Source organism: Lampris incognitus, chromosome 2, assembly GCF_029633865.1.
Source record: "Lampris incognitus isolate fLamInc1 chromosome 2, fLamInc1.hap2, whole genome shotgun sequence".
NCBI lineage: Eukaryota > Metazoa > Chordata > Actinopteri > Lampriformes > Lampridae > Lampris > Lampris incognitus.
Genome location: NC_079212.1, coordinates 82766479 through 82793223, shown reverse-complemented (window position 1 = coordinate 82793223; position 26745 = coordinate 82766479). Strand labels below are relative to the sequence as shown.

The 26745-nt window shown below is 45.6% G+C and overlaps 1 protein-coding gene across 2 annotated transcripts; it reads left to right on the top strand.

Moving 5' to 3' along the window:
• The first annotated feature begins 10404 nt into the window (after positions 1-10404).
• adipor1a (adiponectin receptor 1a) lies at positions 10405-19413 on the top strand. Of its 2 annotated transcripts, none has more exons than XM_056273662.1 (8): positions 10405-10605; positions 11316-11529; positions 11609-11725; positions 12119-12290; positions 12500-12686; positions 13695-13882; positions 14103-14296; positions 17722-19413. In XM_056273662.1, the coding sequence occupies exons 2-8, from the start codon at positions 11386-11388 to the stop codon at positions 17848-17850; spliced, it is 1131 nt and encodes a 376-aa protein (XP_056129637.1). In that variant the 5' UTR covers positions 10405-10605; positions 11316-11385; the 3' UTR covers positions 17851-19413. The 2 variants fall into 2 exon arrangements, with proteins under 2 accessions (XP_056129637.1, XP_056129636.1); XM_056273661.1 differs by having other exon boundaries at positions 11311-11529.
• The last annotated feature ends 7332 nt before the right edge of the window (positions 19414-26745 follow it).

Below are 26745 nucleotides of genomic sequence, written 5' to 3'. Positions count from 1 at the left end.
TTGATAGTGTCTGACTATTATTCCAGGTTTTTGGAGATCCTAAATCTACCAACAACTATTAGCAGTCAGGTTGTAGCTAGGCTGAAGGCTACATTTGCACGTTTTGGTATCCCTGAAATTGTAGTTAGCGATAATGGGCCACAGCTAGTTTCAGAAGAGATGAGGAGGTTCAGTGAGGATTATGATTTCATCCATGTGACTTCAAGCCCACACTACCCCCAGAGTAATGGACAGGCAGAGAGGGCTGTTCAGATAGCCAAAAGCATATTAAAACAGGAAGACCCTCTCCTCGCCCTGTTGACATACAGAGCTACACCCTCTTCTTCCACTGGAGCCAGTCCAGCGGAATTGCTCATGGGTAGGAGAATCAGAACCACCTTACCCACATTGCAGCATAACCTGAAACCGGCCTGGCCTAAAGAGGAACTGATCAAAACCGCTAACGCCGCAGCCAAATCGAGGCAGGCTTTCTACTACAACCGCAGGAACGGCGTGCGGACACTGCGCCCACTGAACTCGGGTGACACAGTACTCACCAAACTTAATGGACAGAAAACATGGACAATGCCAGCAGTTGTTCACAGTCAGAGCTCCACTCCCAGATCCTACATAGTGGAGACAGCTCAAGGTGAACATTACAGACGGAACAGGCGCCACCTGTTGGCCACACCCAAAACACTCACCTTTGTCAGCAGGGATCCTGACCATGTCACTCCAGGGGATAATGGAAACACGGATGAGTCCCGAGCAGCAGAAATGCCAACTTCCACACCACATGTTACTCGCTCTGGCAGGGTGAGCAAGCCAGCAATCCGGCTGGATTTGTGAGGCGTATGGACTTGTGTACTGTGGGAGATTTTTTATTTTTTTGTGAAAAGGGGGGTGACATACAGGTTAAAATTGTTGGCAGTAAATGTTCAGAGAAATGTTTAGAAAATCATCTTAGAGGGGGAGATGTAATGAATGAAAGACGGTTATTATTTTGAAGGTCCTGTCACGTGTTTAACTTGACCTACTCACGGGTGTACGTGCAGTGCGTGTGACGTATACAGGAAGTTAGACGCGCATGTTATGAAGGTTGTATGTTGGATGAACGCTAGTAAAAGCTACAGTTAAGAACCTACGAAGTCGGCTCATTCTTGAATTATTCTTATGTCAGTAAGACAAGGCGTCTACGGACATTACATAGATGACGAGAATGTGGGCTGAGTGAGGTCAGGGAACTCGGAAAGAAGATGGAGAAACACGTCCTCGTTGGAAAGCATGCTGGACAACCTGATGGAGCCTGTATCGCTGAGTGCACACGCGTGTGAAGCGAAGGTGACGGCGTCAATCAGGCGTCGATTCCTGACGTCCACCAGCAGCCCATGAGCACAAAGGAAATCTGCACCGAGGAGGGGAAATGCCACGTCGGCGGTGACAAAATCCCAGCTGAACCGCTGTCCGTTAAAACACATGTCAATGTGCCTCATGCCGTACGTACGGATAGAGCTGCCGTTAGCAGCTTCCATGGGAGGGCCGTGAGCGCCCGACAGAGCGTCCACCCTCAATGCTGGTACGACACTCCTCTGCGCCCCAGTATCGCATAGGAAACGCCGCCCCGAGATGGAGTCTTGCAGGAAAAGTAGCCTGTTGTCCTCCACGCCAACGCCCATGGCCACTAGTGAGCGCCGGCCTTGGCGTTTCCCGACGAGCTGAAATTGCACGGGGAGTTGCACTTTTTCGCCTTGGCCCCGAACTTTGCATGGTAAAAGCACAGGCCGGGCTCCTGTCGCCAACCGGGGGTTGCCGCTGCGACCACCATTGACTTACCAGGTGGTGGCGTGTAGGGGTGGGCAGGGGTGAGCGCGGACGCGCAGTGCTGCTGTTGGCTGGCCAGGAAGAACTTGTCAGCTTCTTCAGCTAGCTTGCGGCAATCGGCAATGCTGGTGTTAGCCAAAGCGGTCCGCACCTGAGCAGGCAGTTGTCGCAGAAACAGTTGGACAAAGAAGAAATCAGGTGTGTGCGCCGGTCCCAGCAGATTCCGCATTGTGTCCATGAGCTCGGATGGCTTGCTGTCACCCAAGCCTTGCAGAGAAAAGAGACGGTGGGCCCTCTCGGCGTCGGACAGTTCAAAACTCTTCAAGAGGTGGTCTTTGAGCCCCTTGTATTTGTCTGCCGCCGGAGGATTTGTAAGGAGACTCACCAATCTAGTTGCAGTTGAATACCACGTAGTAGTATTTAGTAGCCTCATCTGTTATTTTGCGGATAGCAAACTGCGCTTCCGCCTGGGCGAACCATGTCGTTGCCGATGACTCCCAGAACTCTGGCAATTTGAGAGAAACCGCGCTGATTTCGTCAACCATGTTCGTTTGAAAGATTGTCTCTGATAACTACCAAGAGACAAACGTCGGGGTCACCAGTGTAGAGGAGCTCAAGCAGGAGTCGTGACAACTTTCTCTTTCGGCTGCACAACGTGCACCATTTATTCCTTCCACCATTACAACAACAACCCGCGCAGCGGAAGTGTACCACTGTAAACCCGAACCGAGAAAACAGCAGCTGTAACTAACTTTCCTACTGGCTCAATAAGGGGAATTATGTATCCCCATAACCACTACACCATCACACTTACATTTTGAATTCTTTTTAGTCCTTTGGGTCCTTGAGACACAGGAAAATGAAAATTCAATTACTACCTTAACATGACTCCATAGAATATGCCATTTAGAATAAAACATTTGTTGATTGTAAATCCAGAGTGCTCAGGTCAGTTAACCGCAGCAAATAAAAGCAGTTTTGATTTTCCCCTCATTAAAAAAAAGTTGTCTCACTTTAATCTATATATAATAATATACATAATTAATTATAAATGAAATCATATATCTAAATATAATGATATTTTAATTCAGTTCAATTTTTTGTTTTTAATTTTAATTTAAAATTTTCAATTTTAATTCAACATCACCATAGCAACCCATGCTGCGGCGGCTCCTGAGGTTGCCCTCCCCCCTCGAATTCGCAGTATTTTTCTTTTTAACCATCCTGCCGGTCCTTCGCGCAGTTTGTGGTTTTTCCCAACTGGTTTTTCGATTTTGCCAACTGATGCTTACCGTCTGCCGAATTCCATGTGACCGCAGCATTAGACTGCAGTACTGTAGTCTACGCTGCAGTGCTGTAGTCTACACTGCAGTACTGTAGTCTACGCTGCAGTGCTGTAGTCTACACTGCAGTACTGTACAGTGCACAGTAGTATTTGTGGACAGCTACATCCAGCAGTTCATTGTAAATGTATGGAATACAATTATTTTGGCTCTACAATGACAAAACAAGCCACTGTGGTCATCAGCAGATAGACTCTCATCTATCAATTGGTCTTCACAAATACATCTGAATGTGAAGAGGGAGGGTGTCACAGCCCCTCTCCCTAGACACCTGCTGACCCCCCCTTCACCCCGGCACACCAGCTGGCCATCAAAGCAATCGCCCTCTCTGTTGTGCTTACACCGCCCCGAGCTGCCTCCCCGGCACGTTCAAGCCACACCCCCAGCTCGGACGTGCCGGAAACATCCGAGCGCTCGGCTCGCGCTCTGAGGAGACGAGCGCTGCACTGCACCAGGTGTTTGCCATCATCCATCAGGCACACCTGTGGCAATCAGGCAGCCTTCTACAAGAAGCCTCCCAGAACGTCTCTCAGTGCTTCGACGTAGTGAACCCTGCGACTCTCCCTCCGCGATTTCCACGGCTCCCCGCGTCTCCCTCGTCCCCAGCGACCTTCACGTTTCTCCCCGGACCTCTCCTGCGATCTCCCCCTTGTCCCTCTATCTGGACCCCTCCTTTCGGACTCGACTTCCCGGATCTCGGACCTGGACTTTCTCGGACAACCCCTCTTGGATCACGGACTGGACTTTCTCGCCAGGTGCACGCACATTTTTTCAACACCTCCTGGTCATTTACATACCGCACCACACATTGGCTAAAAACACTCACACATAGTTATTCACGCAAACCACGGGACACCACACATAGTTTATTCACACATCCCACTAACAGAACGCCTTTTTTCACCATACATTTCCCTCCCACAATAAAACCTCCCTTTGTGGCTTTTGAACTCGTCTCGTGTCTGTCTGTCTTGGGTTTCGCCACACGGGTCTGGTTCTGGTGCGCGGGCACAACACTCTCTCCCTTGACATCAAAGCAATCGCCCTCTCTCCCTTGACATCAAAGCAATCGCCATTGACACCTGCTGACCCCCCCCTTCACCCCGGCACACCAGCTGTCCATCAAAGCAATCGCCCTCACCCTTAAAAGGCCCCCACTGTGGACCAGTTTTCGGTGGAACGTCGCCATTCATGGACTTCTACCTGCCACTGAGCCAACTCCTGCTCTACCCCTGAGATCGGTCACTTCAATAAAGACTTGATTTCTTCCCTTACCTGGTTGTCCCGTCTGCTTTTGGGTTCTTTCCAGATACGTGACAGTACGTTCCAGCCACTATGGACCCAGCAGACCATTCCACCACAGACCTGGCCACGGTCTGCCAGGCTGTAGCCAACCAGGAATCGGTGCTCGGCCAGCACAGCCAAGTGCTACAGGGGATGGCTGACGCCCTCCGTGAGCTCGGCTCAAAGATCTCCGGGATCCAGACCCAATTTAGTGCCTCCGCTAGCCCGGGACCCGCCCCTCCAGCTCCGCCACCCTCAGCGCCATCAACTTCGGCTAAGGAACCATGGGTTGCCCCGCCCGATAAGTATGATGGAGATTTTGGACTTTGTCGCCCTTTTTTGATGCAGTGTGAGATTGTGTTTAACCAGCAGCCCCATTCATATTCCACGGATGGAGCCAAAGTCGCTTACATCATGGGTCTTCTCCGGGGAAGCGCTCTGGATTGGGCTACAGCTGTGTGGGAGATGCGGGCCTCCACGTCCTCATCCTACGCTGAGTTCACCACGGCTTTTCGTCAGGTTTTTGATCATCCCCTGCGGGGAAAGGATGTGTCAAAAAGACTGATCTCTCTCCGCCAGGGTTCCCGCAGCGTCGCTGACTACTCAGTTGAGTTCCGTACGCTATCAGCGGAGAGCGGATGGAACAACGAGTCCCTCCAGGCCGGGTTTTCCAACGGTCTAAGCGAATCCATAAAGGACGAATTGGTTTCCTACCCCGAGCCTGGAGGGCTGGAGGAATTGGTTACCCTGGCCATTCGTGCGGACAACCGTCTCCGGGAGCAGGGGAGAGAGAGGACGCGCCGCTTTCCTGGTCACAACAACTTACCACGGGCCACACCTCCAAACTCTGGGGGCCGAGCTCGCTCGACTGAGGTTGCCGTCCTCCGAGAAAGCCCGAGGCGTGACTCTTCCCCAGCTTCGGAGCCGATGCAACTCGGCCGCTTCCGGCTCAACCCGGAGGAGCGTCAACGCCGCATCACCGAGAACAGATGCTTGTATTGTGGTCATTCTGGTCACTTTCTCGCCTCCTGTCCTCACCGTCCGTCAAACTAGCAGGCTCACGAGGGAGGAGGAGGATCTTAGTGAGCCCAACTGTCTGCCCTCTGTCTCCTCGTCCACGTACCCAGTTGCAAGCTACCATCAATTTTAAAGGTCAGTCCACTAAACTTTTGGCTTTAATTGACTCTGGAGCTGATGAAAGCTTTTTGGATGCAAGTGTTGTGAAGCAGTTAGGTCTTGCCACTGTGAGTCTGGACCAGCCTCTTGAAGCTAATGCCCTGGATGGACGTCTCCTGGCCTGGATAACCTCTAAGACCGAGCCTGTGCGCCTCCTGTTGTCGGGAAACCATCAAGAGGAGTTAAGTTTTTTTGTTATCAATTCTCCATTTGTTCCCATTATACTTGGTCATTCCTGGCTGGTTAAGCATAGTCCCCATATTGATTGGTCATCGGCCAGAATTTCAAGTTGGAGTCCCGTCTCTCATGCAACATGCCTCCAGTCTGCTCTGCCTCAGTCTGTCCCCTGTCAGGTGTCAAGCTCCGAGACCTCTGACCTGTCACTGGTGCCTCCAGAGTACCATGACCTCCAAGCCGTGTTCAACAAGCAGCAAGCTCTCTCCCTGCCTCCTCATCGCCCCTATGATTGCGCTATTGACCTGCTGCCGGGCGCTCCCCTCCCCAGCAGCTGTCTATATAGCCTCTCCAAGCCTGAGCGGGAGTCCATGGAGAGGTACATCAAGGACTCATTGGCTGCTGGTCTTATTCGCCCTTCATCGTCACCCCTTGGTGCGGGGTTCTTTTTTGTGGCCAAGAAGGACAAGACCCTCCGGCCGTGTATTGACTATAGAGGCCTCAATAACATCACAGTCAAGAATAAGTATCCTCTGCCCCTCATGACTTCTGCTTTTGATTCTCTCCAGGGAGCCACAGTGTTCACTAAACTAGACCTCCGCAATGCTTACCACCTGGTCCGGGTTCGAGACGGAGATGAATGGAAGACTGCCTTCAACACCCCCCTGGGGCATTTTGAATATCTGGTGATGCCGTTTGGTCTCACTAATGCCCCAGCTGTCTTCCAGAGTCTGGTCAGTGACGTCCTACGTGACATGTTGGATCGTTTCGTTTTTGTTTACCTGGATGATATCCTGATTTTTTTCCAGAGACCTGTCAGAGCATGTCATGCACGTCCGCCAAGTCCTTCAACGGCTTCTGGAGAACCGCCTTTTCGTAAAAGCAGAGAAGTGCGAATTCCATGCCCCTTCAGTCACCTTCCTGGGCTACATCGTGGCCGATGGGCAGGTGAGAATGGACCCCGCCAAGGTCAGAGCGGTTCTTGAGTGGCCAAGCCCGACCAGCCGTAAGTAGCTTCAGAGGTTCCTCGGTTTTGCCAACTTCTACAGACGGTTCATCCGCAATTACAGCCGCGTTGCGGCCCCACTAACCGCTCTTACCTCCACCTCCAGACAGTTCCTGTGGACCCCTGTAGCAGAGGCAGCTTTCCAAGCCCTCAAGCACCGCTTCACCACAGCTCCTATCCTCATCCAGCCAGACCCAACCAAGCAGTTCGTTGTAGAAGTGGACGCCTCTGATATTGGGGTGGGGGCGGTCCTTTCTCAGCACTCCAGTGAGGATGGCGAGACACACCCCTGTGCCTTCCTGTCTCGCCGTCTCTCCCCAGCTGAAAGGAACTATGATGTGAAATTGGCACTGGAGGAATGGCGACATTTTGGAGGGGTCTGAGCTTCCTTTTATAGTGTGGACTGACCATAAGAACCTGGAATACATCCAGTCAGCAAAGCGACTAACCACGCGCCAAGCCAGGTGGGCGCTCTTTTTTGGTCGTTTTAATTTTTCTTTGACGTACAGACCTGGCTCCAGGAATGCCAAGCCCGATGCTCTGTCTCGTGTGCATGGGGAGGAGTCTGAGCCAAAGCTCCAACCTGACACCATCGTTCCCCCTACCTGTGTGGTTGCGGCTGCGGCTGTCACCTGGAACATTGAAAGGGAGGTCATGGCAGCACAACAGACTCAGCCTGACCCAGGTAACGGTCCCCCTGGGCGCTTGTTTGTCCCAGATGCTGTTAATATAGTGTGTTGCAGTGGGCTCACTCTTCCAAACTTACCTGCCATCCTGGAGTAACCCGTACTCTAGCCTTCCTCCGTAGGCGGTTCTGGTGGCCTTCCATGACGAAGGATACTGGGTCTTTTGTTTCTGCCTGTCCTGTTTGTGCCCAGAATAAGCCCTCCACTCGGGCCAGTGCCGGTCTGCTGCACCCCCTGCCTGTTCCACACCGTCCCTGGTCGCATCTGTCCTTGGATTTCGTCTCTGGTCTGCCCGCCTCCGACGGTAACACCGTTGTACTGACTGTTGTTGATCGCTTCAGTAAATTTGTTAATTTTTTGCCCTTGTCTAAGCTGCCTTCGGCCCGAGAGACTGCGGATCTGCTGGTCGGAGGTTTTCTGGGTCCACGGTCTTCCCCGTGATATAGTGTCTGACCGTGGCCCCCAGTTCACTTCTGCTGTCTGGAAGGCTTTCTGCTCTGCCATCGGTGCCACCGTCAGCCTGTCATCGGGGTTCCATCCTCAGACCAACGGCCAGGCCGAGAGGGCCAACCAGGCATTGGAAACCGTTCTCTGGTGTCTGTCAACCCCTCCTCTTGGTCCTCACAACTTCCCTGGGTAGAATATGCCCATAACACTTTGCCATCGTCTGCTACTGGGTTGTCCCCTTTTCAATGCCTTTATGGCTATCAGCCCCCCCTTTTTCCTTCTCAAGAGGTAGACATTCCGGTTCCGTCTGTCCAGGCCCATGTCCGTCGGTGCCGTCGGACCTTGCGGCGAGCCCGTGCTGCACTGCTCAGGGCCTCCGGCCGTTACCAGCGCTTGGCGGATCGTCATCGCACCCCTGCTCCGGACTACTCCCCCAGTGACCAGGTATGGCTCTCTACCAAGGACCTACCCTTGAAATCGGACGCTAAAAAACTGTCCCCCAGGTATATTGGTCCCTTTACCATTGTCTAAGTCATTAACCCGTCTGTGGTCCGTCTGAAGCTGCCCCGCACTCTCCGGGTTCACCCTTCCTTCCATGTCTCCTGCCTCAAACCTGTCTCTACCAGCCCTCTAGTTCCTCCGGCCCCCCACCCCCACCTCATCGGATGATCAACGATCATCCGGCCTACACTGTTCGTCTCCTGGACTCTCGTCGCCGCGGTCGCGGCCTGCAGTATCTCGTGGACTGGGAGGGATATGGCCCGGAGGAAAGGTGTTGGGTCCCTCGTCGCCTTGTCCTGGACGCGAACCTCATCCGGGACTTCCACAGGACGCACCCTGACGGGCCTGGTAGGTCGCCCGGTGGCGCCCCTCGGAGGGGGGATACTGTCACAGCCCCTCTCCCTTGACACCTGCTGACCCCCCCCCCCTTCACCCCGGCACACTAGCTGGCCATCAAAGCAATCGCCCTCTCTCCCTTGACATCAAAGCAATCGCCCTTGACACCTGCTGACCCCCCCTTCACCCCGGCACACCAGCTGGCCATCAAAGCAATCGCCCTCACCCTTAAAAGGCCCCCACTGTGGACCAGTCTTCGCTGGAACGTCGCCATTCATGGACGTCTGCCTGCCAGTCTACCTGCCACTGAGCCAACTCCTGCTCTACCCCTGAGATCGGTCACTTCAATAAAGACTTGATTTCTTCCCTTACCTGGCTGTCCCGTCTGCTTTTGGGTTCTTTCCAGATACGTGACAGAGGGAGAGACTGCTTTAGCATTCATCCATCACCCCACCCGCTTATCCTGCCGTCAGGGTCGCGGGGGTGCTGGAGGAGTAAGGTCTTCACCCTCACAGTAACCTGATTCAGTCTTCATCAGATAGCCTTCAAGCACGCCACAAAACTCCACACAGTCCATGAGATGGGCGGGAGTGTGACGGTTCTTGCTCGCCTCGTCATTGGGAAGACGCACAGCTATCCTGCAGCTCTCATCCAGCTGCGTGGCAGTGTTGAGCCTCGTGGACGCTGCAAGTTTCAGGTGACGTCCATATGCATCGTCTTCCCTGTTTACTGCTTCTCACCTGCTCGGGCTGAGCCATGATGCATGACGCTGACACCCATAGCTGGCCAAGCTACCAGGCAGCTTTACAACACTATAATAGATGTAAAAATCTACATTTCGTGGAGAAACTCACAAAAACTGAAATTGTAAATAATTTATGCGTGATGTTGTCTATTGCTAGTAAGCCTTGTGGGGATTACCATGTTTGTCTTGGCGTGTTTTCTCTGACTCGGGGCTTCGTGGCTCCCCGCTTGCTGAGGCTTTTCATACACTATTATACAACCATATGGGACGGCTTCATTTGCATGACTTTTGCTTGGAAAGGAATTGGGTTGTGTCCCCATACTCCTTCCTCTTTGCTAGGTTTTGGGTTTTTTTGAGCTATTACAAATTTTTTATTATTTCACAAGACAATAAAAAACAAGGGGAAAAAGACTGAGGTCCAAACAGAAATCAATGTATGTATGTTTTTGTAAATATTCAAAGCTTGTTTGCTTTGTATACATTTCAGTGCTTTCTTCGAATGTATTAATCCATTCATAAAGGCTAAGAATAGATCCACATCTATGGATCAGTTGTTTAGCCATAATAATCAGGCTATTGTACAACATTTCCATATTTTTATCCTCCATTCATAACTCCACATTTAATGTCCTTATAATCTAAATTGGGCAAATGAAAGTGCTTTTCAGATATCCAATTTTGAAACAACTCCCAAAAGGCTGTAGAATAATAACGAGTACAAAACAACGCGCTCTCACGTGTCGGCGACCGAATCACAGAACATGCAGTAAACTACTAATAAGACACATTAGCATGCAGTTGTTCTTAATCAGCGTTAAATCCTTGTGTCTTCGCCTCATGACAAGCACACACATCATGCGTGGTGGGGGAACGAGTTTGGCTGTGGGTGCAACAGGAGGAGGGAGGTCTCATCCGCCTGCAGCCTCCTCATACATGTTGTCTTTGTAACGGCAGAGGAGAGCGCGCGGAGGTGCGGGAGTCCCTCCGGTTTGTTTGTGCATAGCTCTTTGCTAGCAGCTCTATGAGAGGCATCTTTAACTACTTCCGGAAGAGATCATATTTCGTAAACGATATTTCCTCCACCTGATCAGTGAACTACCTTCTCAGGTAACTTGTGTTCGTTTAACGACATTACGGTTTGGGTCGATGCGGGTTTAAAAGCCGGGGGTTTTCAGCGTAGAGAGGCAGAAGCAGTTTTGCAGCCAGCGTTGTTCATCCTGTGTGCCAGCTACGGACGCTGCTAGCTAGGGGAGATAACGCTAGCATAGCGACGACGACAGCAGCAAGTTAGCTCGCCGCTAACAATTAGCCATATATTTAGCGATCTGGTCTGCAAAATGATCTAAGTGAATAGCCACATTCTCCTCTTTGAATGTGTAGTCCGGTTGGATGTGGGTTTACTGATTGTCATCGCCTTGCTAGCGGACAGGTTTTATTGTGATTGCTGCTTGCGTCGGGCTAATAAACATCCGCTGGCTCAGCTTTGTGTGTAGCGTCAAGTTGGCCGAACCGTCAGTTCTGTGCTTTTGTCTGCCTCAGCGCCGTGTCACCTGTCACCGGTACCATATGTTTGATGGGGTATTTTTCACACAATAATAGCTCATGTAAGGCAATATTCTCCACCAGTGTCAACACACCTGTACTTTCTCTAATAATGAGTGCAAGGTCGATTAAAACCATATTACATATGTTAACTAAACCCCATAGAGAGTCGATGCGCTTGTATTAGTGGGTCTGGAAAGATCAGCCTCCTGATCACAGCCACAAGGTATGACACAATAACGTGATCACTGATCTGTGGGTGCTCCGCAGCTCAGGAAGAGATCAACTTGCGGGGCTCAAGCAGAGAACACAGAGGCAGACCGCGGGTCATCAGGCAGTCTCCTTATGTCAGGCCGAAACGGGTCTGCAAGTGATGCAGACTGCCAGATCTCTGAGGACTGCCACGTCCCAGATGTGGAGCTAATGGAGCTCGGACCCCTGCTAGAGGAGGGGGGCTGTCAGACTATTCCGAAAGGCCTCCATCCAGAGGTAAGACCGCTTCCTAAGAAATGCACACATAGCTTTTCCCACTCATTAGCTCATTCACTTTTGTGTAATTTGTTGAAAGGGAGCGACAACGCTTGCTGATGAGGATGAAGATGTTGATGAGGAGGTGGGAGAGGTCCTCACCTTACCTCTTCAGGCTCATCATGCCATGGAGAAGATGGAGGAGTTTGTACACAAAGTAATAAAAGTGTTCTGTTCGACTTTACTAATTCCAGGATTGTCTTATTAGCCAACGGGTTTATAGCATAAATCTTGAGTTTGTATGAACATATAGTAGGTTTACGATGTGTTGAGCTCGACTGGAGCATTGAAAAGTAACTAACAATCATTCAAAGCATGTGTAACTCGTCCTGTTTTGCTATACTTTGATGTCTACAATCATAAAGGCAAACGAGGATGGCTCAAATATGTCAGTACTTGAGAGCTTAGTCATTCAGTTTGAGAGTGAAAGATGTCTCTAATAAATCAAAACAAAGCAAGTAGTGGCATCATGTTATTAACTTAGGGGGGTGCTGCACAGTGGTTTCAGATTAGGGGCTGAGGCCGTTGAATAAAGTCACTTGTTTTTTAGGTATGGGAGGGGCGCTGGAGGGTCATCCCTTTCCATGTCCTACCAGAGTGGCTAAAGGACAATGATTACCTCTTACATGGACATAGACCGCCGATGCCCTCCTTTCGGGCCTGCTTTGGAAGCATCTTTAGAATCCATACAGAGACGGGAAACATCTGGACTCACCTTTTAGGTAAGAATTAAGCAATTCTTAAAACATTGTAACTGTAATTTTCTACTCCATATCATGACAGTTGAAATGCCTTTTTTTTGCAGTTCATATTTGAAGGCGTCCATAGTAGAAATATTTTAGATCTAATGTCAGCCATTAGGAGAATTTGTCTAGATTACAAGGGAGTCGAGTTAAGACCAGATACAAGTTGACATTTATTTCTTCCCCAGGGCTGATCTTGTTCCTCTGCCTGGGCACACTAACCATGCTTCGGCCCAACATGTACTTCATGGCCCCGCTGCAAGAGAAAGTGGTGTTTGGAATGTTTTTCCTGGGTGCTGTTCTGTGTCTCAGCTTCTCTTGGCTTTTTCACACAGTCTACTGCCACTCTGAGAAAGTGTCTCGCACCTTCTCCAAGTAAGCCCACATTCCCACCTCCCTGTAACTTGAGCATTTATGATATATCAATATGATACGATGGAACAAGTCTTTTAAAATACCGAGGCCTGCCTTGTTTTGTCAGTGTCCCTTCAGACCATACAAGATATTGTCACATTGAAGACATTTAACTACTGCTAGAAGTTCTATGGGCATCACAGTGGCTTAGTGTTTAGCGCTCGGCCCTGTCTGACAGTTCCTGCCCATCAGTGGAGTTTGTCCCCCCATGTGTGTGTGGGTTTCCTCTGAATAGTGCTGCATTCACATGGGATCCAGGAGACTGTAACCGGCAGCTGGCAAAACAGAACGGGAAAAACCACAAACTGCCCGACGGAATGGCAGGACGATAAAATTTTTTTTTTTTAAAATGATAACATAGATTGCTATGGTGATGTATTGTTTGCAGAAAAAAATTTAATTGTGCAAACGTGTTTTGTGTTTGTTTTATTTAATTATATACATTAATCCTGTCAATTTATATACCTGTAAAATGAATCTGCCATTTTTTCTGTTTTCTGATATGCTATATGTAACGTCCGGTCGTAAATTCCATCATGAAGGACAGCAAAAAGTTAAAATATTTTAAGTTTGGATGGCAGCGCCATCTGCTGTTGCTGTTGTTGGCATAATTTGCTGGCGTCATCTGATTTTACTGTCCTGCTCCCATCCACAATGATGACTTCCGGTTTGCTGTCTGCTATTTACCGGATTCCATGTGAATGCAGCATAATCCAGTTTTTTTCCACATTGTCCAGAGACGTATGTGAGGGGAACTTGTGTCTCCACGTTGGCCATAGATGTGAATGGTGTGTGAGTGGCTGTGTGTATGGGCTGTGATGGACCGCTCATGACTGAATAGGCTCCAACCCCTCGACCCCCGCCATTCCAGCTGTAGATTGGATTAAGTGGAACAAGACAATGGATGGAAATGTAGATTGAAATGTATGACCACAATGAAATGCCTCATTTGTCCCTTTTTCTCCGCAGGCTTGACTACTCTGGCATTGCTCTGCTGATCATGGGCTCCTTTGTACCCTGGCTGTACTACTCCTTCTATTGCTCCCCCCAGCCTCGACTTATCTACCTCACCATTGTTTGTGTGCTGGGAATTGCCGCCATCATAGTGGCCCAATGGGACCGATTTTCTACACCTCGTCACAGGCCGACAAGAGCAGGTGCTCTGCTGTTAATCATGTCTGCCAGTGAGGGATTATTTCATGACAGGGAGTTTTTATACCGGGGTTAAAAAAATAGTCTTGATATATTAGTTAAGGCTAGATTGTTAAAGGGTTTCCTGGTGAATGTTGTCGTGTATTGAAAAGTAAAGACACATGTCTGAATGCAGAGAGGCTGGTATAAAATGATGCCAAGCAAGTGTAACACTGTTTCTTTCAGGCGTGTTCATGGGTCTTGGACTAAGCGGCATTGTGCCTACCATGCACTTCACAATTGAAGAGGGCTTTGTCAAGGCCACCACCGTTGGCCAGATGGGTTGGTTCTACCTGATGGGGGCCATGTATATCACTGGTGCGGGGCTCTATGCTGCCAGGATCCCAGAACGCTATTTTCCTGGAAAGTGTGACATCTGGGTGAGTTTTGAACACACAAGCTGAACAAGCCGTAGACCCTTTTGAAGTCCTGATAGGTTTGACTTTGGCCTCTCTGGACATTATTTATAAGCAATTGGACTTACAGTCTAAAGCTTTTTCATTTTCAATTAATTAACTGCTTAATTGGTTACAAAAGCAGGCTTATATTAGCTGGTGTTATCTGAGTGTATGTGGAGTCCCAATTTAATTCTTTTTTTCTTAATTATTATCACTCCGAGGAAGTAATGCCATGTGTGGTCAAGTTAACTTGAGGACAATATCCCTTCAGTTTACCCCTTGTCTTTATTCACTCTGCAGTTCACGGTAGAAAAGTTGGTATGACCCATCTGAGGGGGACTCAGGGGGCTAATACCAATTTTTCTACCGTGAGCTGCTTCCAGTAAAATATGCCACTGGAAATCTCATGTCTGTTGATGACAAATAGAATAAGGACATGTGTCCACCACTCTTTCAAAGAAACATCGCTGCTGCTGGAGAGGAGTGCCTGAACCTTATGATATGTGACTGGCAGGTGCCAAGTGTTGGGAGATACTCACTAATTGTAATGATAAATAAGATCATTTTTAAGACAAGAGAAACACTCCTGCTTTCTCTGCATTCATTTGATGATATTGATTCATGTTCTTTTATTTTTGTTTCTCCGCTTTGACAAAGTAGATCTTGCTTTCATTTTCTGCCCGGTCCTGCCCCGTCTTCGTTCTTATTAGTTGCAGGATTTAGACGTAAAACAGGTGAGCTGGGCCCTAAAAGTTGAACTTGTTTCAACTTTGGAGAATGAGCGCTCACGGCAGTAAGATGTGAGGCGATCAGGTGCCAGCGTTTAGTCAAGACCATGCAAAACACAAGCTTTCCCCAGAAAACTACAGAAAGTACATTTTTACAGGTCTCCACTGGACACCCAGCCTCAGTCCACCGAACACAAAGCCATCATTTTGCTTATTTGCTTTGGCAATGTCATGTGTGTCAGTGTTATGAACCGATTAGCTACACCACAAAATGGACCACATTTACACGTGCACAGAGATTGGCCCACACCTGTCAGGTGGTCTACAAAGAATTGTTGTATGATCCAAGAATGTAAAAATGTCATTTTGTGTGTTTTTGTCTTTGAACATGGGCTTATATTGGTTGCCTATATATTCGTATATCAGCTTGCAAAACATAAATTTAGATTTAGTTTTAGAAAGTCAAGTATTCCTGAATCAGGATGTATGCTTGTGGGTTGTCCTTAGTGGATTATATTTGTTATAGTCCCAGAAAATCTTCCATAGCCTGTATCTTTGTTCAAGGATTAGAGATTTCTGCCCGAGGTTTTCCCTCCACAACCAGCACCACAACCAGCACCCCTTAGAGGTGTTCCACCCACAACCAGCACCCCTTAGAGGTGTTCCCTCCACAACGAGCACCACAACCAGCACCCCTTAGAGGTGTTCCACCCACAACCAGCACCCCTTAGAGGTGTTCCCTCTACAACCAGCGCCCCGTAGAGGTGTTCCATCCACAACCAGCACCCTGTAGAGGTGTTCCCTCCACAACCATTACCACAACCAGCACCCCGTAGAGGTGTTCCCTCCACAACCAGCACCCCGTAAAGGGGCTGTCAGAACTTTTAATTTGGAACACTTTTTATAATGTTTTTTCAAACCGTTTCTGCATCCCAACAGCTATCAAGTGTAAGTAGGATGCACTGTGAATAAATCTGGCCATAGGCGCTGCAAACAGAGACAGAAAGTTTTCTCTGTACCTGTTCTTTATCAGCCAATCAGGAGAATTCTTTACAAGCCAGCGCCTCCATTGGTTCTTACTTGCTGTAAATCAGTTTGCACATCTGGGAGGATCGTAGGTGGACGCAGGGCTCGAAATTAACGATGTCCCGATGTCCCGGGGACCATAAAAAAATCCTACTGGGACACAAATATATTTTGTCTGGGACAATTCTGGGACAGTGAAAAAAATGTCAAAGTAAACGTCGAAATAGTTGTTATTTGCAAAGTCATTAATTATGAGTATCTAGACGTTACTTTGTCGTTTGAATAATTTAAAAAAACGTGTGAACGGCGAAACTACAGAAGGCTTACGTTCTTGCGGCACCTCAAAATAGGGCAGTCAATCGCCTGTTCGTGCAAATCATAGAATGCATTCTACGTCATCCACTCTGCCAGTGTCTGCTGCCTGACTCGCTCCAATGCAACATTCATAGAGCCAGAGCGATAGACCATCATCAACGACAGTTAAAAGAAGAAGAAGAAAGAAATGCTGAGGTGGTTGAATAAACAGCCCCCTGATGCAAGCCCCAATACTGCCGACTCCCGAAATGACTGCCGACTCCCGAAACTAATATTCATATGTTTAATAAAAGAATAAGTATTTTAAACTTATATGGTGGACCAGAGTCCATGGTGTGATGATTAAGTGACAAAAAAAGGATCAAATTATATGTATTCTGCATAATTGGGGGGGGGTGACGACAAGAATTAAAATTTGGGACACTGGTGGTTATATCCGGGACAATACAAAGTAAAATTCGGGACAGTTGTGGGACACTGAGGAAAAAAGTTAATTTCGAGCCCTGGGTGGACGTGAGGGAATGGATTCTTTTGTAGTGTGTTTTCAAAATGTAGCTATAGCTTGCTAACTTCAGCCCAGAACTGCTTGCCTTCACTTTAAATCGGGGCCCCGCATCACTTTATCACCTTTATATGCAGTAACAGACATGCTAAGATGTTCACTGGGAGTGATGAAGAAGGACAGGATTAGGAACGAGTATAATAGAGGGACAGCTCAGGGTGGACAGTTTGGAGACAAAGCAAGAGAGACTAGATTGAGATGGTTTGGACATGTGTGGAGGAGAGATGCTGGGTATATTGAGAGAAGGATGCTGAATATGGAGCTGCCATGGAAGAGGAGAAGAGGAAGGCCAAAGAGGAGGTTTATGGATGTGGTGAGGGAGGACATGCAGGTGGCTGGTGTGACAGAGGAAGATGCAGAGGACAGAAAGAGATGGAAACGGATGATCCGCTGAGGCGACCCCTAACGGGAGCAGCTGAAAGTAGTAGTGGTAGTGGTAGTAGTAGTAGTAGTAGTAGATATGCAGTAAGAGACTCCAGTGCTTGAAGCATAACTGCTGTTTGGCATTGATGGAAAGAAATGTTTTGAGTTTAAACTCTGTTAAATGTCAGAAGAGCAGACCTCACTAGAGGTTTTGGGACTGACCTCTGTTTTGCTGCCCTTTTGTTAGAAAGGCACTTTGAGGATAATCTGATCCTAAATCTGTCAAAACACACTGAGATCACTGATTACTTTTACTTTCCCTTTCACTTGAGTAAGTTTATTTTATCAAAACAAACACTGGCAAAGAGTAATGTGTCACTAAATATAAACAATGTCTCTTTTACTCTTTTTAGTTCCATTCTCATCAGATTTTTCACGTGCTGGTGGTGGCTGCAGCCTTCATCCATTTCTATGGGGTGTCCAATCTGCAGGAGTTCCGGTACGGTCTGGAGGGGGGCTGCACAGATGACTCCCTGCTCTGAAAGGCTCGACTGTGACCCCGTCGTCCTTTTACTTAGCCCTTCCTCCTCCACCTCCTTACACACACAAACACACTTTTAAAAACTGCTGCTGGAATTCAATATGTTCACTTGTCGCTCCTCTTGTGCTCCTGTTTTTCTCATTTAATTGGGTTTCTGGTGGTCTTACTACTTCAATTCCCTTTTCCTCACGAAGGAGGCTTTAAATAGCCAGCGACCTGTGGGGAGAATCTCAAAAAGCACTATCTCTGTTTAATCACTCTGGAGCTTGAACAATCTGAGTTTAACAGGAAAGAGCATTAGGTTTTGACCAAAAGGAAATGTTTCCAAATTGAAGGTAACTTCTTAAAAGCCTACTATTTGTCTCATCTTAGTCATAACTGCATAGGGTTTGCAAAGAATATGATTTTTGTAGGAACACAGAAGTGCACACAGTGCACATCATGCCTCTGACACCCAGCCCCTCCTTCCACTCTTCATATGGGATAGAGACGTGGTGCCCGCTCCACCAAGGGGAAGAATATGGAATAACCATTTAGGCCTACAGGATCAAGGCCTGCACAAACGTTTGTTTGAGGAGAATCGAGGCAATACGTACGCAGTTGTGCAAATACTACCAGATGTTGTAACGATGCTGAGATTGAACATACAGCTCTCTGTTGAAACTATGGGGGCAACTTCCATACCTGCTCCACATTCTGAAGCTGGCTGATTAGAAGAAAAACATTATTTAAACCCAAACAATACAAATTATGAAATATCATCTGAGTAAAATTATATGCGGATGACATTTTACTTATGTGTAACATTAGCCAAATCAGGTCACGGGGTTGATAACAATCTAAATAACTCAGTTATTCAAATTTTCTATAAATTTGTTATTATTTAATAGCACAGCAAACTGCAAAATGTTTATAGCTAATGTGTAAAGATACATCAAGTAAATGTAAGTTTGAGATTTGATGAACCTCAAATTTGGAGATGATGGTGTTTGAAACGCTCAAGGAATCGGACCTTTCTCCAGAACTTTTCAATCAAACTCGATACAAGTAATTGCTGGAATAAAGGTTACCAAGACACGCACAATTTGCAAAAGCAGATAGGTCTTTTCCACAGAGGGTTTTTTTTTTCGAGCTAGATTTTAGATTAAACTAGAGGTGTAAGTGTCATATGCACCTTACTTATTAAAACAACTTTTCCTTTTAAGTCACTGAATGGGATTCACCCTGTGGTGTACATAATATAATCTTTTAGGATTCCTGTGCCTTAGGCCAATGGAAGTGTTTTTAAATGGCCTATCTTACAGTCAATGGAGCTTCTAGGATTTCCAGATGTGTTGGTTTTTCTTGTTTTTCTTTTGTCATATTCATTGAGATCACAATTGAACTTGGAACTCCATTGATGGGTTGTATCAACTACTGTTTATTAAAATCCTTTTTTAGGTCAACTTAATCAAGCTTTATTACAAAGACTAAACTCATGTCTGTTCTTGACCTTGTGTAATGTCCTGTGTAGAAAGTGATAAATCATACATTTCACTGAAATGTAAACATAATAAATATTTATTAATGGTTAACTTGGGAAGCTATCGCAGTACTTTTTGTTTTTGTGTGTACAGAAGTGAAATTTGGTCCTGCTGGTTCTATAATGATAGTAAGATGCTGGTTGTATGTGGTTATATAATGATAGTAAGATGATGGTTATATGTGGTTATATAATGATAGTAAGATGCTGGTTGTATGTGGTAATATAAAGATAGTAAGATGCTGGTTGTATGTGGTAATATAATGATAGTAAGATGCTGGTTCTATAATGATAGTAAGATGCTGGTTGTATGTGGTAATATAAAGATAGTAAGAAGCTGGTTGTATGTGGTTATATAATGATAGTAAGATGCTTGTTGTATGTGGTTATATAATGATAGTAAGATGCTGGATCTATAATGATAGTAAGATGCTGGTTGTATGTGGTTATATAATGATAGTAAGATGCTGGTTATATGCGGTTATATAATGATAGTAAGATGCTGGTTGTGTGTGGTTATATAATGATGGTAAGATGCTGGTTATATGTGGTTATATAATGATAGTAAGATGCTGGTTATATGTGGTTATATAATGATAGTAAGATGCTGGTTGTATGTGGTAATATAATGATAGTAAGTTGCTGGTTCTATAGTGATAGTAAGATGCTGGTTGTATGTGGTTATATAATGATAGTAAGATGCTGGTTATATGCGGTTATATAATGATAGTAAGATGCCGGTTGTGTGTGGTTATATAATGATAGTAAGATGCTGGTTATATGTGGTTATATAATGATAGTAAGATGCTGGTTGTATGTGGTTATATAATGATAGTAAGATGCTGGTTATATGTGGTGATATAATGATAGTCATATGCTGGTGTGTGGTTATATAATGATAGTAAGATGCTGGTTATATGTGGTTATATAATGATAGTAAGATTCTGGTTATATGTGGTGATATAATAGTAAGATGCTGGTTATATGTGGTGATATAATGATAGTAAGATGCTGGTTATATGTGGTGATATAATGATAGTAAGATGCTGGTTATATGTGGTTATATAATGATAGTAAGATGCTGGTTATATTTGGTTATATAATGATAGTAAGACGATGGTTATATGTGGTTATATAATGATAGTAAGATGCTGGTTATATGTGGTTATATAATGATAGTAAGATGATGGTTATATGTGGTTATATAATGATAGTAAGATGCTGGTTATATGTGGTAATATAATGATAGTAAGATGCTGGTTGTATGTGGTTATATAATGATAGTAAGATGCTGGTTATATATGATTATATAATGATAGTAAGATGCTGGTTATATGTGGTTATATAATGATAGTAAGATGCTGGTTATATGTGGTTATATAATGATAGTAAGAAGCTGGTTGTATGTGGTTATATAATGATAGTAAGATGCATGTTGTATGTGGTTATATAATGATAGTAAGTTGCTGGTTGTATGTGGTTATGTAATGATAGTAAGTTGCTGGTTGTATGCGGTTATATAATGATAGTAAGATGCTCGTTGTATGTGGTTATATAATGATACCAAGATGCTGGTTATATGGGGTTCAATAATGATAGTAAGGTGCTGGTTATGTGGGGTTATATAATGATTGTAAGATGCTGGTTGTATGTGGTTATATAATGATAGTAAGGTGCTGGTTGTATGTGGTTATATAATGATAGTAAGTTGCTGGTTATATGTGGTTATATAATGATAGTTAGATGCTGGTTATATGTGGTTATATAATGATAGTAAGATGCTGGTTATATGTGGTTATATAATGATACTAATATGCTGGTTGTATGTGGTTATATAATGATAGTAAGATGCTGGTTATATGTGGTTATATAATGATACTAAGATGCTGGTTGTATGTGGTTATATAATGATAGTAAGATGATGGTTGTATGTGGTTATATAATGATAGTAAGATGCTGGTTGTATGTGGTTATATAATGATAGTAAGGTGATGGTTATATGTGGTTATATAATGATAGTAAGATGCTGGTTGTATGTGGTTATATAATGATAGCAAGATGCTGGTTATATGTGGTTATATAATGATAGTAAGATGCTGGTTGTACGTGGTTCAGAATGATAGTAAGAAGCTGGTTATATGTGGTTCTATAATGATAGTAAGATGATGGTTATATAATGATAGTAAGGTGCTGGTTATATGTGGTTATATAATGATAGTAAGATGCTGGTTGTATGTGGTTATATAATGATAGCAACATGCTGGTTATATGTGGTTATATAATGATAGTAAGATGCTGGTTATATGTGGTTATATAATGATACTAAGATGCTGGTTGTATGTGGTTCTATAATGATAGTAAGATGCTGGTTGTATGTGGTTATATAATGATAGTAAGATGCTTGTATGTGGTTATATAATGATAGTAAGGTGATGGTTATATGTGGTTATATAATGATAGTAAGATGCTGGTTGTATGTGGTTATATAATAAAAGTAAGAAGCTGGTTATATTTGGTTCTATAATGATAGTAAGATGATGGTTGTATAATGATAGTAAGGTGCTGGTTGTATGTGGTTATATAATGATAGTAAGGTGCTGGTTATATGTGGTTATATAATGATAATAAGGTGCTGGTTATATGTGGTTATATAATGATAGTAAGATGCTGGTTATATGTGGTTATATAATGATAGTAAGATGCTAGTTATATTTGGTTATATAATGATAGTAAGTTGCTGGTTATATGTGGTTATATAATGATAGGAAGTTGCTGGGTGTATGTGGCTATATAATGATAGTAACATGCTGGTTATATGTGGTTATATAATGATAGGAAGTTGCTGGTTGTATGTGGCTATATAATGATAGTAACATGCTGGTTATATGTGGTTATATAATGATAGTAAGATGCTGGTTATATGTGGTTATATAATTATAGTAAGATGCTGGTTATATTTGGTTATATAATGATAGTAGGTTATTGGTTATATGTGGTTATGTAATGATAGTAAGATGCTGGTTATATGTGGTAATATAATGATAGTAAGATGCTGGTTATATGTGGTTATATAATGATAGTAAGATGCTGGTTATATGTGGTTATATAATGATAAGATGCTGGTTATATGTGGTAATATGATAGTAAGATGCTGGTTGTATGTGGTTAGATGAGAGGTTTGTGAGAGGGAGTGTAAAGGGGTGGTAGCATGGTTGTGAATGTAAACTCACATTTATTTCTGCAATACACAACAGACAACACAGCTGATCCTGGCAAACTGTGCCAAGTATTTTACAGCACATACTGAGGAGAAAATGTTTTTATTTGTACAGTCGTTATCACAAATTACAAATTTATCTCAAGGGGCTTTACAGCAACACAACATCCTGTCCTTAGACCCTCACATCAGATAACGAACAACTCCCTAAAAAAACAAAACAAAAAAAAACAAACCCTAAAAACACCTTAAAGAAACAAACACAAAAAGAAAAACCAGAGTGATAACAGTAATAATAAGAAGAAAGAAGAATGCCCCTTTATTTTGTCATTGTACATTGTACAGTTGTTCTGCAACAGTGACGTGTGTTTTCTGCATGTAACCTGTCCCGTTGTACAGGAGCAGCGGGCAGCTCTGCTGCAGCGCCTGGGGAAATAATAACATAACACAACAATAATAGTTAATAATAGTGAAGGCACATGGACACACAGAGCCCATAATGACAACACAAGTCTACAGAGACTTCAGCAGAAATACCTGGGCTGGTTGAGTTATCTATCCACCCATCTGTCCATCCATGGATGGATGGATAATGGATGGATGGGTGGCATACATCCATTATCCATCCATACATCCATTATCCATCCATCCATCCATCCGTTATCCAAACCGCTTATCCTACACAGGGTTGCGGAGATGCTGGAGCCTATCCCAGCAGTCATTGGGCAGCAGGCGGTGAGACACCCTGGACAGGCTGCCAGACCATCACAGGACCCCCTCTACACACACACACACACACACACACACACACACACACACACACACACACACACACACACACACACACACACACACACACACACACACACACACCCCTAGGGACAATGTAGCGCCGGCCAATTCACCTGACCTACATGTCTTTGGTCTGTGGGAGGAAACGGGGGCACTCAGAGGAAACCCACGAAGACACAGGGAGAACATGCAAACTCCACACAGAGGACGACCTGGGATGACCCCCAAGGTTGGACTACCCTGGGTCTCGAACCCAGGACCTTCTTGCTGTGAGGCGACCGAGCTAACCACTGCGCCACCTTGCCGCCAACCGTGCTGGTTGAGTTAGACACACTTAAAAACTGATGAGTAAGGTGACTCTTGAAACTCGCAATAGTGTGTGTGTGCGTGGGGGGGGGGGGTAGATGAAGAGGATTCCATGGTTTTAAGGGGCAGCTATAGGGAAGGCCTTGGCCCCACAACACTTAATCCTGCATATCGGGACAGACAGAAGTGTTTGGTCAGACGATCTCAGCTGTCTCACAGTTGAATGGGGACAGGAACTGTGTAGTATAGGAGGGAGTGAGACCATTTAACACTGTGTAGACAAATATCCAGTGGTGGCTGTCAGGGCTGTTGTATATCACAAAATACTGTGGGAAATTATATCTCCAGTGAAACGCGACAGAGAAGAAGTCATCAAACCACAATGGCGGCTTTATTATAAGGCAGGTCAAACATCCACGTGCACTTCAGCAGCAACTTTGATAAAACACTCCAGCCCCCAAAACACCGTAGCCCCCCTTCAGGGGATAACAACCCAGATAGCAAAATTTCTGTGGCCCGGACCCGTCCCACACTTGACACTTCATCCGGCCCACATACCGTGTGGAAAAATGGCACTTGGGCGGTCCACTCCTGTTTGCCAGATCTTGGCCAGAACCAAGCCATAGCAATGCCACATGTGCCACATATTTGCCAAAGGTGGCCATATTTGTTTTGTCATATTTGGGCAATATTCACCATTTACCACACGGGCCACGTCAGGGTCCCATCCAGATCACATGTTGCCCAGAGCACCGCATCTTTGTCAAAAAAGGCCCACATTTGATTGGGCATATTTGGGCCATATTTGCTATTATACATGTTTCCACTTCAGGCTCACATCCAGTTTGTCAGGGCCAGAAGAAGGCCACCAGTGCTGCATCATTGCCTGAAGTGGCCCATATCCGGATGCTGTCTGGGAATTAACTTGCTTTTCTTTTACGCACCACAGCTCTTCCCCTGTAGCTTAAAAGGTCTCTCTCACACACACACACACACACACACACACACACACACACACACACACACACACACATTTAAGCATGCAAATAGTGTGTGTCCATAGTGTGAGCTCTTGAGCCATGGTGTCTTTCTGTCAGTCCAGTAGAAGAACAACCGTTGAGAAGGGGGTACATTTCTGTTTGGGTGCTCTGTACATCCTGAACTTGCAGGGTTTTCCAGAGCTCTGACAGTCCTCTGGTGTGTGCTCACAGACAACAGAGTCAGTGTCCTGGATCAGTATTATAATCCCAGTCCCCTTCAGTGTCTGTTAGTCTGTTCTGGAGCCACACTCTTTCTCTTCATCTAGCACCTGATTTACATGTCTTTATACACATGTTCCATTCACATTCACTGAGTAAGTCACAGGACCCAAAACATCAGTATTCACACCACCCCTCGCAAACGCTGCCTGACCCACAGAGAAACACCTGAGTTTCCTCTTCGTTCCTGACTGGTTTAGAAAACCACCTGTTTGGAAAGACTGAGATGCCTGTGGTTTTACCAGAGACAGTCTAGTACAGACTTTTCCTAAACAGCTGTGCTGGTGTTTTCCTGGTAGTTTTATGTGGCATGTTGCCATAACTAAACACAAAATTAGTAATACAATGCTGCAATGACATGCCACCAACTGCTCCATTCATTTCTCGAGACTTTCTGAAGTTTTGAACTAATCTCTCAGCCAAATCGTTTGAGGCTGGGTGATAAGCTGGTGTTTTAATGTGTTTAACTGCATTCCATTTAAGGAATGACTCAGATTCACCTGAAGTAAATTGAGGTCCATTGTCCATCAATACCACTTTAAGCAATCCATACGATGCAAATAGGTATCTAATGAAAGTGAGCTCTTCATGAAGAGGTCACTTACATGAATGGTGAAACGTTTCTGTCAATAAACGTTGTGTCCAGATGAACTGATTCAACTTTCTGTGATTCAAGACAAAATGTGCTCAAACCATCGACGCTTAACCTCCTACTGCTCCAGCTGAGGCCAACGTAGTAGTTCACTCCTACTGCTACAGCTGAGACCAAAATAGTACTGATCTAGCTGAGACCAACATAGTAGTTCACTCCTACTGCTCCACCTGAGGCCAACATATTAGTTCACTCCTACTGCTACAGCTGAGACCAACATAGTACTGATCTAGCTGAGACCAACATAGTAGTTCACTCCTACTGCTCCAGCTGAGGCCAACATATAAGTTCACTCCTACTGCTACAGCTGAGACCAACATAGTACTGATCTAGCTGAGACCAACATAGTAGTTCACTCCTGCTGCTTCAGCTGAGACCAACATAGTACTGCTCCAGCTGAGACCAACATAGTAGTTCACTCCTGCTGCTCCAGCTGAGACCAACATAGTAGTTCACTCCTGCTGCTCCAGCTGAGACCAACATAGTAGTTCACTCCTGCTGCTCCAGCTGAGGCCAACATAGTAGTTCACACCTGCTGCTCCAGCTGAGACCAACATAGTAATTCATTCCTACTGCTCCAGCTGAGACCAACATAGTAGTTCACACCTGCTGCTCCAGCTGAGACCAACATAGTAGTTCACACCTACTGCTCCAGCTGAGACCAACATAGTAGTTCACACCTACTGCTGCAGCTGAGGCCAACATAGTAGTTCACTCCTACTGCTCCAGCTGAGACCAACATAGTAGTTCACTCCTGCTGATCCAGCTGAGGCCAACATAGTACTGCTCCAGCTGAGACCAACATAGTAGTTCACTCCTACTGCTGCAGCTGAGACCAACATAGTAGTTCACTCCTACTGCTCCAGCTGAGACCAACACAGTACTAATCTCCTGCTGCTCCAGCTAAGGCCAACATAGTCCTGCTCCAGCTGAGACCAACATAGTAGTTCACACCTACTGCTCCAGCTGAGGCCAACATAGTAGTTCACACCTACTGCTCCAGCTGAGACCAACATAGTAGTTCACACATACTGCTCCAGCTGAGACCAACATAGTAGTTCACACCTACTGCTCCAGCTGAGACCAACATGGTAGTTCACTCCTACTGCTCCAGCTGAGACCAACATGGTAGTTCACTCCTGCTGCTC

Excerpts from the sequence above, each read along its gene's own strand:
- adipor1a (XM_056273662.1), top strand. The coding sequence starts at position 11,386 with ATGTCAGGCCGAAACGGGTCTGCAAGTGATGCAGACTGCCAGATCTCT. Across the intron at positions 12,291-12,499 it reads CATCTGGACTCACCTTTTAG|GGCTGATCTTGTTCCTCTGC; the intron begins GTAAGAATTAAG and ends TTTCTTCCCCAG. Across the intron at positions 13,883-14,102 it reads TCACAGGCCGACAAGAGCAG|GCGTGTTCATGGGTCTTGGA; the intron begins GTGCTCTGCTGT and ends TGTTTCTTTCAG.